General features: G+C 46.8%; 1 protein-coding gene across 1 annotated transcript; it reads right to left on the bottom strand.

The window, feature by feature from the left end:
* Nucleotides 1–245: 245 nt before the first annotated feature.
* cop1 (COP1 E3 ubiquitin ligase) lies at nt 246–14099 on the bottom strand. Its single transcript, XM_079347807.1, has 20 exons — nt 13350–14099; nt 13171–13230; nt 12836–12933; nt 11715–11779; nt 11486–11605; nt 8644–8712; nt 8019–8078; nt 7845–7924; nt 7556–7619; nt 6990–7104; nt 6377–6512; nt 5596–5739; nt 5392–5500; nt 5236–5317; nt 5020–5136; nt 4310–4427; nt 3943–4067; nt 2856–3016; nt 2369–2413; nt 246–1336 (listed from the first exon to the last, which is right to left on the bottom strand). Exons 1-20 carry the CDS (start codon nt 13694–13696, stop codon nt 1319–1321), a joined length of 2133 nt encoding a protein of 710 aa, XP_079203933.1. The 5' UTR covers nt 13697–14099; the 3' UTR covers nt 246–1318.

The following is a 14099-nucleotide window of genomic DNA, read 5'->3' as shown; positions in this document are numbered from 1 at the left end:
TCACGACTAACACGATTTAGAAACTAAATAGATTGAATAGTTTTTACCTCTGGCATGAATCCAGTTTCTGTGGTTTTGTTGTTTTTAAAGTTCCCCACAGCTCTGAACACTCAAATATAAAGTATGATGGTTCAGCCTCAGAGAGGCCTCTCAACATGTTTGAGATTAACACTCTGTGCACACAAGGTTTAAACACTGAGCAGGTACTCAACGATTTCTAACAAAGATGAGCCTACAGAACAAAATAGTTTGGAAATAATTTATTGAGTTTTACAAATACAAAAAACACCTCTCGCTCTCTCACTGTTATCATAAAATAGGTCTGACATCAACGTCAACATGGATCACTACTCCACAGAAACTGACACCTGTAACAGGATGTTAGCAAGCAGCTCAGCTTCGATCAGATGTTTTTACCTCAAGTATGTGAAGAGTCATTGCTACTGTGAAGTTAAGAAAACGGATTAATTGAGGTTCTCATTTTTCAACAAGAAAAGAAAAAAATGGCTCACGGACGTGGAAAAATAAATCCAGTTTGATGCAGCATTTCAAATTAACGGCTGAAGTTACACGGAGCACGGTTGTGATCAGACATGTCACATCTGATTTTGTTCATAACAAAAACATCAGGACATTCCTCGACGTTTCCACGATCAATTGGTCTTACGTCATTCGCCAAATCCCGTCCTACACTCATAAAGCAGAAAATGAACGGATGATACAAATGACATTCAAGTCTCATTTATTAAAACTGGTTTCTCCCAATCTGAAGAACACAAAGACTAAACACAGAGGGGAAACAAAAGTGATGGCTGACGGACATTGAATAAGGCGGGGGTTAAAAGCTTCTTGTGAAGACACGAGTTCTCCATGTCGTTCAGTTTTGTGCTTTGGCCTTTAAAAGGGGAAATGCATCTCAGTGGAAGCATTTGGCTGGATGTACCTTCACGAGCGTCTTTAAAAAGCTACAGGTGTTTGATCTGACCTCAAACCATAAAGAGGTGTTTTATTGTAGCTGATATATAGCTTTACTGAAAAAAAAAACAACAAAAAAAGAAAGTCTCTTGTTCTGTTTGTGCCCACGCTCGTCTTCTCCTGCTATAAGGACGCACTGCTCCCAAAGTCTGTACAGCCTCGTTTTGAAAAAACACGTGTAGCTCATTAAAATAAGACGGCTTCTTTCAGGCTCTCCCGCCCACTGTTTTCAGGTATCCCAGGTTCAGCAGGCGGCCTGGAGCTCTCGCTGCGTCACACTGATCCTCCACCCAGCAGAGAGGCTGCTGAGGCCTCCGTCACACGCCAGAGATGTGACGGGCCTTCAGACAAGCTCCAGCACCTGTGGGGACAGGGACAGGGACAGAGACAGAGACAGAGACAGAGAGACAGAGACAGAGAGACAGAGAGAGAGAGAGAGAGACAGAGACAGAAACAGAGAGAGAGAGAGAGAGAGAGAGAGAGAGAGTCGTTATGTTGAGCTGCAGCCTGCCGTCTTTGTTGACAACGTTACCAGAGAGGGAGAACAACGTCAACACTCCAGCTTCGTATCTTTAACACTCTTTAGTAAGAGCTCGAAAAACTTCTAGAAAACAATGAAACATTAGAAAAGCTGAAGCACACCCTGGGATATCATCTCCCCATTGCCCACCCATGGTTGATGAATAGAAAGATAAAATATAGTAAGTATACGTTATAGAGAGTTGGTCATTTTCCTACAAAGTCCCAAAGTAAAGACTGATCCAGATTTGGTTGGAGAATGTCCATGAAGACTTTATCAGACGGTGAGAACAAAAAAAGACTTTTTTTCCGTTTTTGTTATGACTTCCTTGATCAGGCTCTCAGTCTTCTTCTCCTTCAAGGTGAACGCCTCTCATGTTCATTTGTGAATAATTCAACAAACACTTCTTCAAAAGATTTTCAAGTCTTCAGAAGAGCGAGATTAGTAAAAAAAAAAAAAAAGAAGAAGAAGAAGAAGTGCTGCCATTCTTCTTCAACACCTTGTTCTGTTTATAAGTCCCCAACGGTACACAGTGTTCTAAGAACAGTCTCACAGTGACACTGGTATTATATGAAAGGTGTACTCCTGACAGACAGGTGATCTGGGGTTGATGGAGTGGAGGAGATTCATGACGTTACTAATCCTCTCGTCTTTTCGGAGTTAACATGAGGATTATTTTTGACCACTGACGCGTCAAAGAAGAAGTCAAAAGCTGCTTCTGAACGACACTCACTGAAAATGAACCGTCAGCCACCAAACATGGTTTCAGTCTCGTTTATAAACAGAACTATGAACAGTGTTTGAAGCACTGACACAGTCTGCCCCCTGTAGGGCGTATCTGAACACTTCATGGTTGAAGATGTAAACACAAACCTTAATTGTTCCTTGACTGTTCGCAGCTATCAGCACATTCGACTCCTGAAAAACAAAAACCCCGTTAATACGACATCTTACAACAACAACAACAACAACAACAACAACAACACAGCAGAAGGGTAAATGGTCTCGAGCTTGTGTGGTTATTTTCTAGTCTCACTTAAAGCACTTTACACCTACGCTCACACACTGCTGTGTAAAGTCATCATCAGTAATATGTACTCCATTCAAACACATTCACAGGCCGCCGGTGAAGCAGCAGGAACAACGTGGGGATAAGTTTGGGACATTGAGTTTAGTGAGATAAGACAAGACGAGCGTCTACAAACAAACTGTATCAATACTAATGATTTATTTTGTGACTGAATCTTAAAGGTCGGGGTCTCCAAGTATCGGGGGAATAAGAGACAGTGTACACATATCTGGATACAGAGAGAGAGAGAGCAGACAGAGAGCAGCATCGGTCACACAGAGGGCCACTCACTCCGTCAGGCAGCGCTCTCCAGCAGACGGCACTGACAAACTCGTTGGTGTCGTCTTCCTTCTTGTCCTTGTCCAGGACGCTCTTCACCGTGTCAAACTTGAACGTTAACAGCGTCTTGGAGAGCCCTTTGTAGTACAGGTACAGGGAGTTGTTTTCGCTGCCTGTCAGGCACAAACAAGAAGGGCTTTCAGTTTTTTACTTCACAGGTACAGAGCGCTCGTTAGTCACGTTTCTATGAATAGATTCAGTTTGGTCACTTTGTGAATGTTTTATTTAAATCCCTCTGCTAACTGAGAGTCACTGTTGGAGGTTTGAGTCACTGTAACCATGTGCAGAGTAATATTGGGATTAAAGCTCAGAATGAAATGTCACCAAGCCTTGTGAAGAACAGAATAGATGTAGCATGTAGCATGTGAGAAGTCGGTTCACAGAGGACACTGTCAATGATTGTGTTGTACTGCGCCGTTATCTGACCGGCTGAAATAAACCATAAAGACAAACGTCTGCTCATTGAGTTTGGACATTAAAGGAAGAGCCTGAAAGCTTACAGTGACTTCATTCCCTCCGAGGGAGAATAAAACTGACAAAGTCCAACACTGATGGGATTTATTTGAAAAGTCCTGAAGAGATTTTATAAAATCACCTGCATGGTTGGTATGTCCAAACGGTTGGGCTTAAAGTGAAAAAAAAAACCTGAGTCTGAAAATGTTTGCTTCAAGGGCAATTAGCAAAAACGACTCTGAAATTCATGGAACATTTCTGTTTGGGTGATTTCTAGAGATCATGGTACAAATCAGAGGGTAATTCTTCAATGTGGCAGGATTTGACACCATGTGGAGCAGGTGAGGGTTCTTGTTCCCTGCTTGTGTCTCTCGTCTTCTCGTCACAGCACAGTTATCCATACAAAGGCTGACGAGCTGCTGCCACTCAGGCCCACAGGAGAGCAGGACATCTTTCATGTCTTCAATGAGTACTGGCAAGATGTATAGACAGAAATCACGGGTTCTTTTTCTGTTTATTTGGTTAATGATTTAATCATTTCACGCCACATGAGTTAAGCCCTGTGTTTGTTAAGATCAATACTGACCACAGGCGACGTAGTCTCCATTGGAGGCCAGGCCCACAAAGTTCTTCTCATTGATGTGACCCTTGAAGGAGCGCAGGCAGTGAGGCTTGTTGACGTTCCACAGCTTCAGCTGGCTGTCTGTCGAGCTGCCGGTGAAAGAGCAGGAGAACAGAGGAGGGTGTTAAGTATGGAGGCTCTGTGAGTGTAATCAGTACAGGAGACTAAGACAGACGAGCCACAGAGAAGTCACCGTGTTCTGTCTGTTCACGGTGTAACAGACAGCAGGAAGTACAAAGGAGACGTGTTTGTGGAGAAGAGACGGACAGAGGAGGAAGTAAGAAGCTGCTGGTCATAACGCCTGTGTAAACTGCAAACCACACTGACTTACGCTGACACGATTTCCTCTCCGTTGACAAACTTGGCGTAGGACACCGCCTTCCTGTGGCCTTTGAACACCATGATTGGCTGCTTAGTGTTGCGTAGGTCGTAGTAGTGGACACAGTGGTCTGAAAGCACAAACAAAAAAAAAGTAAGCATTCAGATGGGAGCTGAAAAACAGAGGGGGAGGAGGGGAGCACAGTGAATGATGGTGCAAGAGCTGTGTTGACATGTTTCAAAGTGTGTCTTTCTTATGAGCTGTGTTCTCCGTCCGTTCGCGGAGTGACAGATCGGTACGCCGTCTCTGCTGGCTTTAAGTCTGACGTCCTCGCTTCACTTCAAACCGACACGTCCAAGGTCATGGAAGGCTTCCTCTTCCAGGCTGAGCGGACTTGGACCTCGGAGACTCGGGGAATGAGGTAAAGAAGCCAGAACAATCCCCTGCTGGATAACAGAGAGTCTCTGTGTTTCTCTGCTTCATCCCCTTGAAGGATTGTTTCTGGTATTATTTCTCCTTTGAGAGAGGAATAAATGATGTTTGTCTGGACCACAAAGGAAACACTGAATACCAGGAAAACTGTGGCGGAGTGAGACGACTGTAATCTGTCAGAAGACCGTTGTGCTGTGACCTGTGAATCTGCCTTTACAACTTTGGAACAAGTCAAAGTGACCGAACGATGACAAAGTTGCATCCATCATTTCGTCCTGCTTTGGTCTCACCTGCGCAGCCAAACGCCAGATGATACCTGGAGGTGGGGCTGAACTTAACGCAGCAGACGTTGGCCTTCGCCTCGATGCTGGCCACGGAGTTGTCCAGATTGGTGGACCACAACTTGACTGAGGGACAGAAGCAGAGACGGGGACAGTTGGTGGTGAGCTCAGGGACGTGTGCCGGGCGAGAGAGAGAGAGAGAGAGAGAAGGTAGAGGGCCGTTACCTTTAGCGTCGTCGGAGCCCGAGGCCAACAGCTTCGGGTCCATCAGATTGAAGTCGACACTCCAACATCTTTTTTCATGTTCCTGCAGAGAGATCAGTGGAAAGGTTTGAACTGGTTTCAATCAAGAGCCCCCCCCCCCACTTTTAAACCTCCTACCTGGTAGACTTTGGACCTCTGTCCGGTGAAGCCGTCCCACAGGATCACGGTGCCCTCGTAGTCGCTGCTGGCCAGGAGGTTCTTGTGATAGCTGCTCCAGCTGATACAGCTGCAAACAAAACAAACCAGGTGGGACGTGATTATGACCGCCGCCTGACGCTCAACCAAACAACTCGGGTCTGTCGAGAGAGAGATCGTGCTGACCTGATTTTAGAGTTGCAGGTCATCTCATTGACGGGGTAGTGGATGTCCACGGCGTCCTGGATCACTGTGCCGTACTCAAACACTTTGATCTTCTTGGTCACGCCGGCGATGGCGAAGTAGTCGCAGTCACGGTCAAACTCGATACTGAACCACGGGAGACAAGAAGGATTCCAATCAACGTGTTCATGTTTCTGCGACACAGGACAGAGATCCTAAAGACGCCCCTGGGACACAACGCCTTTAATCTGAGTGTCACAGAGGGATGAAGTGACCCACCCCCCCTCCCCTCACCATTCTAGAGTCTGTTGAGGTCTAAAGTTAAGTTGGGGCGTTCAAACCGTCCTCTTTCTTTTCGCTCTCCTGCAGACGGACAATTCCTCTTCATTGTTCTTTACTGACAGACTCTGGTTTTTACAGCATTAATACATGCGACGTGTAGCATGGCATTGACAGCGAGTCCTGTCAGAGGCCCCTCCCCCCGCGGGGGTTTCTACTGTCACTGCAAAATTTGCCCATTTTGGTTCAAAGTTTGTGAGCCCTGAGGGTCGCCTTAATGTGGTTGAATCATGCCCTGCATGTTGATAAACAGCGCCTCTGGTTACAGTGTAGAGCTGTGTGTGTGTGTGTGTGTGTGTGTGTGTGTGTGTGTGTGTGTGTGTGTGTCGCTGAATCAAAATGAACGTACAAAGACGTGACGACATCTGAGCGCACGACACGAACAAACCCTCCCTTCAGTGAAAAGATGAATGAGCTCATACAAAGTTCAGTCCCCTCCGCTCACCTGGAAACAATACTGGAGCCGTTGTAGAGGTCGCTGGCGTAGGAGAGGGTGGCGAGCGGCCGCACTGAGTTGTACCGAGTGAACTTGGACAGGCACTCCATGAAATCATCCAGCTGGTTCAGATTCCTGCCTTCATCTGAACACAACAGACACACAGACACATTACTGCGGATGAGATGGAGCAAGGGCGGCAACGCCACAGTTCAACCAGCGCCGGAGCAGAGGGAGCCGCACGCCACACTGAAACAGCATGTTATTCTTGTCACATTAAAATCAACTCCTGACGACGAAGAACGTGCTGAGAGCTCCTGCAGGCTTTCATCTATCACACACTTACATCTTCAACTGCTCCTTTTTTCATGCATATTTTACTCGCTCTTTCATTATTTTTTTCATGCATACTTTTTCTACACTTCTATTTTTATCGATTGTAATTTTAGCATTTTTGGTCTGATTTCCTTCTGCTATCCTGCTTTGCTGCATGTGTCCGCTTGCGAGATGAATAAAGGATTATCTTTTCTTATAGCTTAGAGCTGAAGCCTCAGGACATCCAGCTTCAGTTGCTCGGGTGGCGTGCGGACTCGGACCCAGTGGGACTTGCGGGGTTGCGTACCTGTGATGCGTGACATCTTATTGGAGAAGTAGCACTGCTCCAGATCTTCGAAATGAGCCGTCAGCCTCTTCCTCCTGGACGCCAGCGTGCTGTTGTACCACGTCTGCCTCTTGCCCTGGAAAAAAAAAAAAAAAAAAAACAGTTCCAGGTATTTAAGAGCGCGAGTCGCCTCAGCACTTAACTCACACTGACATTTATTCACTTACAACTCTTTTAAAGCTCGACCAAGAATGTGCAGGAGTCTGGTCTTTTTTTTCTTCGTTTTCTGCTGTTAGCGTTGAAATAAAATATAGGCGTAAAGTTGACGGGCTGCTGGTTAAAGAGCCATCACGGGCACCTCAGTATCTGTCAAACACTTGTGGTAACATCTGTTTGAAGATGCTTTCTTTTTCTTTAAAACTGCCTGGATCTTCCTCTTATAGTCCGCTCAAGCCAAATCAATGACTCCCTTACAGATGATAAAACCTTTGAGTAGACAGCGAATAAATGCTTCAACAGCTTACAGGCCCAGTGAGAAACACCACATGTGACCTCAGAGACAGATTTTAAAGGAGTCGCTCAGTTACCTGGGTCGCTCCACCAAATCCAGGAGGCTGGCTGTAGTCTGGAGGGTCAATAATGCTGCTGCAGCTGTTCGACGACACACAAGAAGAGACGTGAGAGGAGACGCTGCGTGTGCGTTCTGATGAGCTCAGTGGCTCCTTCGTACAAGATTCAACATTCATTTGTCATTTTTCTCATGTACCTACATACATAAAAAAAAAGACCCAAGCAGTGTAACTGTTTTTTTTTTCTTTTCTCTTTGAGCTGCTGCTCGTGCTGCTTTAGGGCGCACGTGATTGGTTGGAGCCGTACCTGGGAGCAGGAGAGGGAGCCTCCACGTTCGGGACGGTGCACTCGGCCTCCATCATGGGAGAGTACAGGCCGCTCATCTCCTGGAGGAGGACATAAAAACATGTTAATCTCCAGAGGCGGGGCTCCGCCCACTTTCACCTGTAGAGCCCGCCGCCAGCGCCGTTGAGCTTTTACCTCGACACGCTTGATGTCATCTTCAAGGAAGCTGAGCTCTTTCTGTAGCTGCTCCAGTTGCTGTTGACGGAGCAAAGAGCACAGGTTAGTAATCATCAGGTCACATGACCGTCTCTGGATTCATTCGTCTACATTCACTAAGTTCCATTTCATCATATTTCACAGAGTATAAAACATGTTTTATTTCTAAGCACGTGACAGTGTCTGACTGCTGTGATGCATTTCCTGCTACAGCCGGATAGAACCAGATGATAGAAGGCGGGACTTAATGTCGAGATGAAGTTGATTGGATCGTGAGCCTCGACAAAGCTTTTTAATTGGTCCAGAAATGTTTAAAGAAGAGTATCAGACATTTGAGAGGAAGAGAAAATATTATTATCAATATTATTATTAATATTGTTATTTTAATGAAGAAATAGTCCGATCGTGCTTTACTGAAATATATTAGATAAAAAGGATTCAAACAGAGGAAATATATTTTTAGTTTAAAGAAAACACTTAATGTGGGGGAGGAATTGAAAATCAAATTCATGCACATTTCAATCTTGTATGAGGGAGCCACTGAGCTCAAATCAAATTCATGGCCATTTAAAGACATGACTGAGTGAAAGGAGAACACGCGTACCTCTCGCTTGTTTCTTCTGGCTTCTTTCAGGAACTCCATGAGGATCTGTCTCTGAGCTGCCTGAGATTCCTGGAAGAGACGCACAAATCAATCACAGCACCTCACTGGACAGCAGAGCTGCAGAAAGCCCTCCGTTTATCCCGCTTTCTATTGTAGCAGCAGCACGGAGCTCGAGATCATTTGAGGAGGAACGCTGCGGAGACGCTCCCCGTCTGACACACAGTGAACAGAGTGATGAGAACCATCATATCAATCAGCCAAACAGAATCACAACAGACGATTGATTTCTGCTGGAGTGCCTTCAAGTAAAACGACACTTCCCGTGCTTTAACATGACCTGGAGTTCTAGTTTGAGTACTTTGGATTGAACGGAGGACTCTGTGCACGTCTGGTACTTCCATTTCAACTCAGACGCAGACATGAAGAAAACAATTATCAAAACGAATATTAGAGGAAGTGGAGAATGTTATTCAGGAAAGGATCCCAAACCAAAGAGTTTACGGGTGTCGGGAGATGATTTCTGACAACTGTGGCTTGAGGACGTTCATACTTGAAATGTCTGGCATAACTAACTACACCCAGAGCAGGAAGTCAAGTCAGAGTTTTGGACCGCTGCTCTTATTTGGACTTTTCTCCGTGTGGTAAAAAGGGGGAAAAAAGAAAAACGGAGAAGGTATCCACAGCAGAGGTTCTTCACATTCTTCATAAACCGAACCAAAAGAACACAGGACAGGTCCAGCATGAGTGGTCAGCAGGTCAATGAACACGCTGATGAAGACAAGAAGAAGCCCCTCCTCCTCCTCCCTTTCAGACCGGAGGAGGTCGACTCACTGAGTCATCTTTGTGTTTGTTCTCATTCAATCTGCCGCCCGTCTCCGTCTGTGCTGCAGGTACCCGCTGCTCACTGATTGGACAGAAGCCGGCGTGTTATTGGAGGGTCGCTGAGGGCGGCAGTGACGACGCAGCCTCCTTCCTCGCCTCCACACAGACGTTTAGTGAGAGAGAGAGTTTGTGGTCCGGTTCTCCTCGAGGCGAGAGCTCTCCTGATCTTTGAGCTGAGCTGATAAAAGATGTTGTGGTTGATCATCTTGGCTTGTGCTCTACCTGAACTTTCAAAGTTGTTCACGGTTAGTGTTAATAAAAACTTATTGTGGAGCAGGTTTGGAGTTTAGTCTCACAACCGTTTGCAAAATGAAGCTAAAGTCAGAGACATGAAATCTTTAAACTACTCATCTAAAAGACACCGGACAGAGACGAAAGAGAGAAGTCTGAAGTAGCTGGAGGGAAGAATGCTGATAAACTGTTGCTATGATACGAGATGCTCACCCCTGGGAATAAAGGCCCTTCTAATCCAGAATAAGGTTTGATAAAAAGTCCTCGCTCATTTATAAGTAGAAGCTTCGGATTTTCTGCTCGTGCTCTGGCTCTTCTGTTTCACGTTGAACAGCCAATCAGAGACAGTCCTCCCGCCCAAAGGAGCTGGCGAGTGCAGACGCCGACGGAACATGTGGAACAGGCAGAAAAAAGGTCAACTGGGGCGGACAGGAAGTGACGGAGCAGGATGATGATCTCTGACTGACGCAGGCTCGAGTCCGTCACGCCGTGTTCACGTCATGTTGGCGACTGCTTTGACGCCTCACGTCTTTTGCTGAAGCTCTGCGTCAGAGATCAGGAAGTAGCGTTTGGTTTCTTTTCTAACTGAACTGCAGCGTGCTCCACACAGGCCGCCGTTCCTCAGCACGGTGGTGAAATACGTCACGATAGAAAGGGTCGATCATTCGGATAAACGCTGACGGTCACGTTTAGTCTCGAAGGAAATAAATGTTGACTTTCAAACCTTGAACGTAAAAGGACAAACCGGAGCGATAGAGTTCAAAAAGTAGCGTTGAGACATCCGCTGTTCCATCACTTTTTAAAGCGAAGAATTGATTCAGATCAAACATTTGCTCCATGTGTCAATAAACTAAAGGTTACTGGAGTTCATCCAGCAGGACTCTGGGTGTTTGTCTGCCAATAACAAAGGATGGGAACCAGCGATCTGCACTACACAACCAAAACACATGTGGACACACACACACGCACACACACACGCACGCCTGATGATGAGGAAGAAAAGATCACCAAATTAAAGTCCAATCAGATGAAACATTGAGAAGAACGCTGTGAAGCTGAAGTCCAAAGCAGCCGATGACTGAACAAACGCTCAGGGAGAGAGAGCGACCTGAAGACACGTTAGCTTAGCCTCCTCCTGCTGCTGTGATCACAGACCGCCTGCACGCCACGACTGATTGGATGAGTTCATGATGAACGTTGTCGTTACAGCGTAGTGGAGCAGATCAACTAAGAGTGACTGAGTCAATGATAATAGGTGGGAGTATTCCAGTCAGGTGTTCGCATGTTTCACTGGTTTAGGCCATAAAGAGACGGACGTGTTTACAAGTCAGATAAATGTTAGGATAACTGAACGCCGCCTCTCTGTTCTTCACCTCTTGAATGAACGGTGACAGTGAGCAGGAGGCCGGGCTGTGAGCGGCTGCGTCCTCACTAGATCCCTTTGAACATTTGTTCACTAACATTTTAACACACTTTTGGTCACTGCTCATGTTTTTTTAAAGCTCATAAAGAAGTGAATTCAGAGGTGCAGGAGGTTTTTAAAGCTCTGGATGTTTTGCATGAACTTTGACCTGTCACAGTGGCGCGTTGGCTCCTTCAAGTCGTGGTGATCAGTCTTCTGACGGTTAAGCCGTATCGCCTTTTGTAAAGGACGGACTTTCTTCGCCATGAGTCAGCGTCACTGTGCAGCACGATGTGTTCAGGTGTTAAAGAGAAGAGATCCACTCACCGCCTCCAGCTGCTTCTTCTTCTGCACCAGCAGCTCCAGCATCAGGTTGACATTGGCCAGGTCCAAGTTCTCCTGGTCAGGACTCAACACGTCCTGAAACACCTGCCACCTGGAGCCGTTCTGTGAGTGGGGGGGGGACACACTGATCAGTCACCTTTTGTTCGTTCACTCATGGAGCTTCAACAAAGAGCAGAGGGGGGGAACTTCACGAGATGTGCGTCTTACTCACAGGATGGTCGAGTTTGAGTCTTTTCTCCTCTGACCTCTGCTTCTGTTTCAGGATCAGCTCGTTTACTGCAACAGGAAAGGTTACAACATTAGTATATGAGTGAGAGAGAGAGAGTGAGAGAGAGAGAGAGTGAGTTGAAAAGTGAAGAAATCAGAGCGTAGAAGGCCCAGCAGCTCGGTCACATCCCATCATGTACCGGAGCGACCGCTCTCCAAGCAGGCGGCCTGGTTCAAACCCCTCTCTCTCTCTCTTCTATTAACTGTCCTATATAAAAAGACTTGACAGGCGAGAAGAATTTCTTTTCAAGCATTTAGAGAACTAAACAGAGCTTCCTGTAAAGTCTTGGTACAGAGTCAGACAGAAGTCCCGTGTTACGTTAAACCTGCTCAGTGTACCCTTCACATCTCTGACCCTGGACCAGCACGTGGACCGTTTGGTTCGGCAGGCATATCTTCGGCCTGTGGCGTCGAGAGCCGAATTCACCACTTGACTTTTGCAAAAGTCTAGATTTCCAGAATAAACCTTGTGTAATCGCCATCCAGTGTTCACGGGTCAAGCACCTTCTTGTGTTAAAGAACTGTTGAAGGCCAATAAAACACCAGCAGGACTCTTCTGGTCCCGGTCTGCTCCAAGACTCAAAACTAAAGGAGACGTCGCATTAGAGGCTGCAGAGCGATATATCCAGTTATATCAAGTATCGCCATTCATTGGAAAAATAGGCTTCATATCGCTCAGCTGCAGCTCCTCCACTCTGGACCCGTCTCCCACTAAACCTGACAAAGTGTGGACATTTGTAAAAAGCAGATGAAGGGTTTGTTTCAGTCTGCTTACATGACACTGTGTGTTACTACCTCTTTAGTTTTAACGCTATGTGAGGTACTTTGGGACGTCTACCTGTAAAAGGTGCTCCATAAGAGAAACCTGACTTCTGCAAACATCAGACATGAGAAGTAAAAGGATTATATCCGAGTCCAACATGTACGATCTCAGAAAACACTGCAGAAGCAGAACTGCTGTGTGGAAACCCCCCCCCCCCAAAAAAAACAACAACAACAGTATCTATAGTAGGAACGATGATAAATATTAGGGGGCGTCAAACAGCTGACTCTCAGAATACCTACCGAGAAAGTTGGGGTAAAGCTGATCCACGTTATCGACAATATAGTTACACTTTGGACATCTGTTGCTGTCCTCCAGACTCTGACGGATACACTTGAAACTGCAGGAGGTGGAAACAACAAATGATTCAAGGTGCTGAAGAAACGTTCCTGTTTCACATCGGTAGCATGCACACTGATATATCCTACAATTACAGACACTCTGTCCCTTTAAATCAATGATGCAAAAACTCTTAGATTGTGTTTAAATGGCTGGAAGAGAACTGTGAGTGTCCCTTAAAGAGTCTGCATGAATGCTGTGTGTTTGTTAAACTTCTCTGAGCATTAGAAACACTTACCAGAAGCTGTGGCCACACTTCGTCATGTGTGCCTCCTCGATCATCTCAAAGCAGATGGGACTGAAATGTAAACAGCGAGACGTGTTACATGCAGGTCAACATTTACAAGTGTGACACTTTTTATCAGCACCGGGCTTTAAGTTTTGTGTCTTTTTAAAGGTACAGCAGAGGAAACTAACCAGACGAAGTCGTTGCTTTTATCCTCGTAGGAGTTGAGCAGGCCGTTGTAAAGCGGAGCTTGGTGGAGAGATTTCTTCCGGCTCCCTGAGGAGGCTGACGGTCTGCTTAGAGACGCTAACACGCTCCGGGACGAGGGCACGGCGGCCAAACTCGGCACCGACAAGCCACCCTCTCCAGCTGCTGCCAGGCTCCTCGAGGGCACAACATTTCCAGCGTTGTTTCCGTGAGTCGGGACGGCGCTGCTCCCTCCGCCGGTGCCTCCTCCGCCCGGGCTGTTGCTGCTGCTCGTGCCGGGCACCGAGCTCGCCCCGCCGGCGCTCTGCTGCTGCGGCCGGCCGCCTGACATGATGCGAAGCCGGCTACGAACTCCCCGAAACACCCCTCTCTGCGCTGCTGCTCAAAGCATCCGTGCAAGTGCTGCTACTTGGCTACTTTGGGAGGGTTTTCTTAGCTAGCTGGCTCGCTTATCTGCTATCATCCCGGGAGGAAGCGACAGTGGACGAACATGCAGCGGCGTGTTGAAGCGTGTCCTCTGCTGCGTCGTGTCACTGACGGCGTGTCGGACACTCAGCACACACAGACACGAACACTGAAAGAAGAAGCAAACTCAACACAACCACACCTGTGTTATCCGGGAGATTAGCCGGCTAGCTACTGTTAGCCACTGAGAGAGGAACCCCCTCGAGTTTCCTCGACTACACAGACACCCAGCGTGCTTCCGGCTTCAAACATCGCCCCCTAGCGAGAAG

The sequence above is a fragment of the Symphodus melops genome (assembly GCF_947650265.1).
Source record: "Symphodus melops genome assembly, chromosome: 7".
Lineage (NCBI taxonomy): Eukaryota > Metazoa > Chordata > Actinopteri > Labriformes > Labridae > Symphodus > Symphodus melops.
This window is presented reverse-complemented; position numbering and strand designations above follow the sequence as displayed.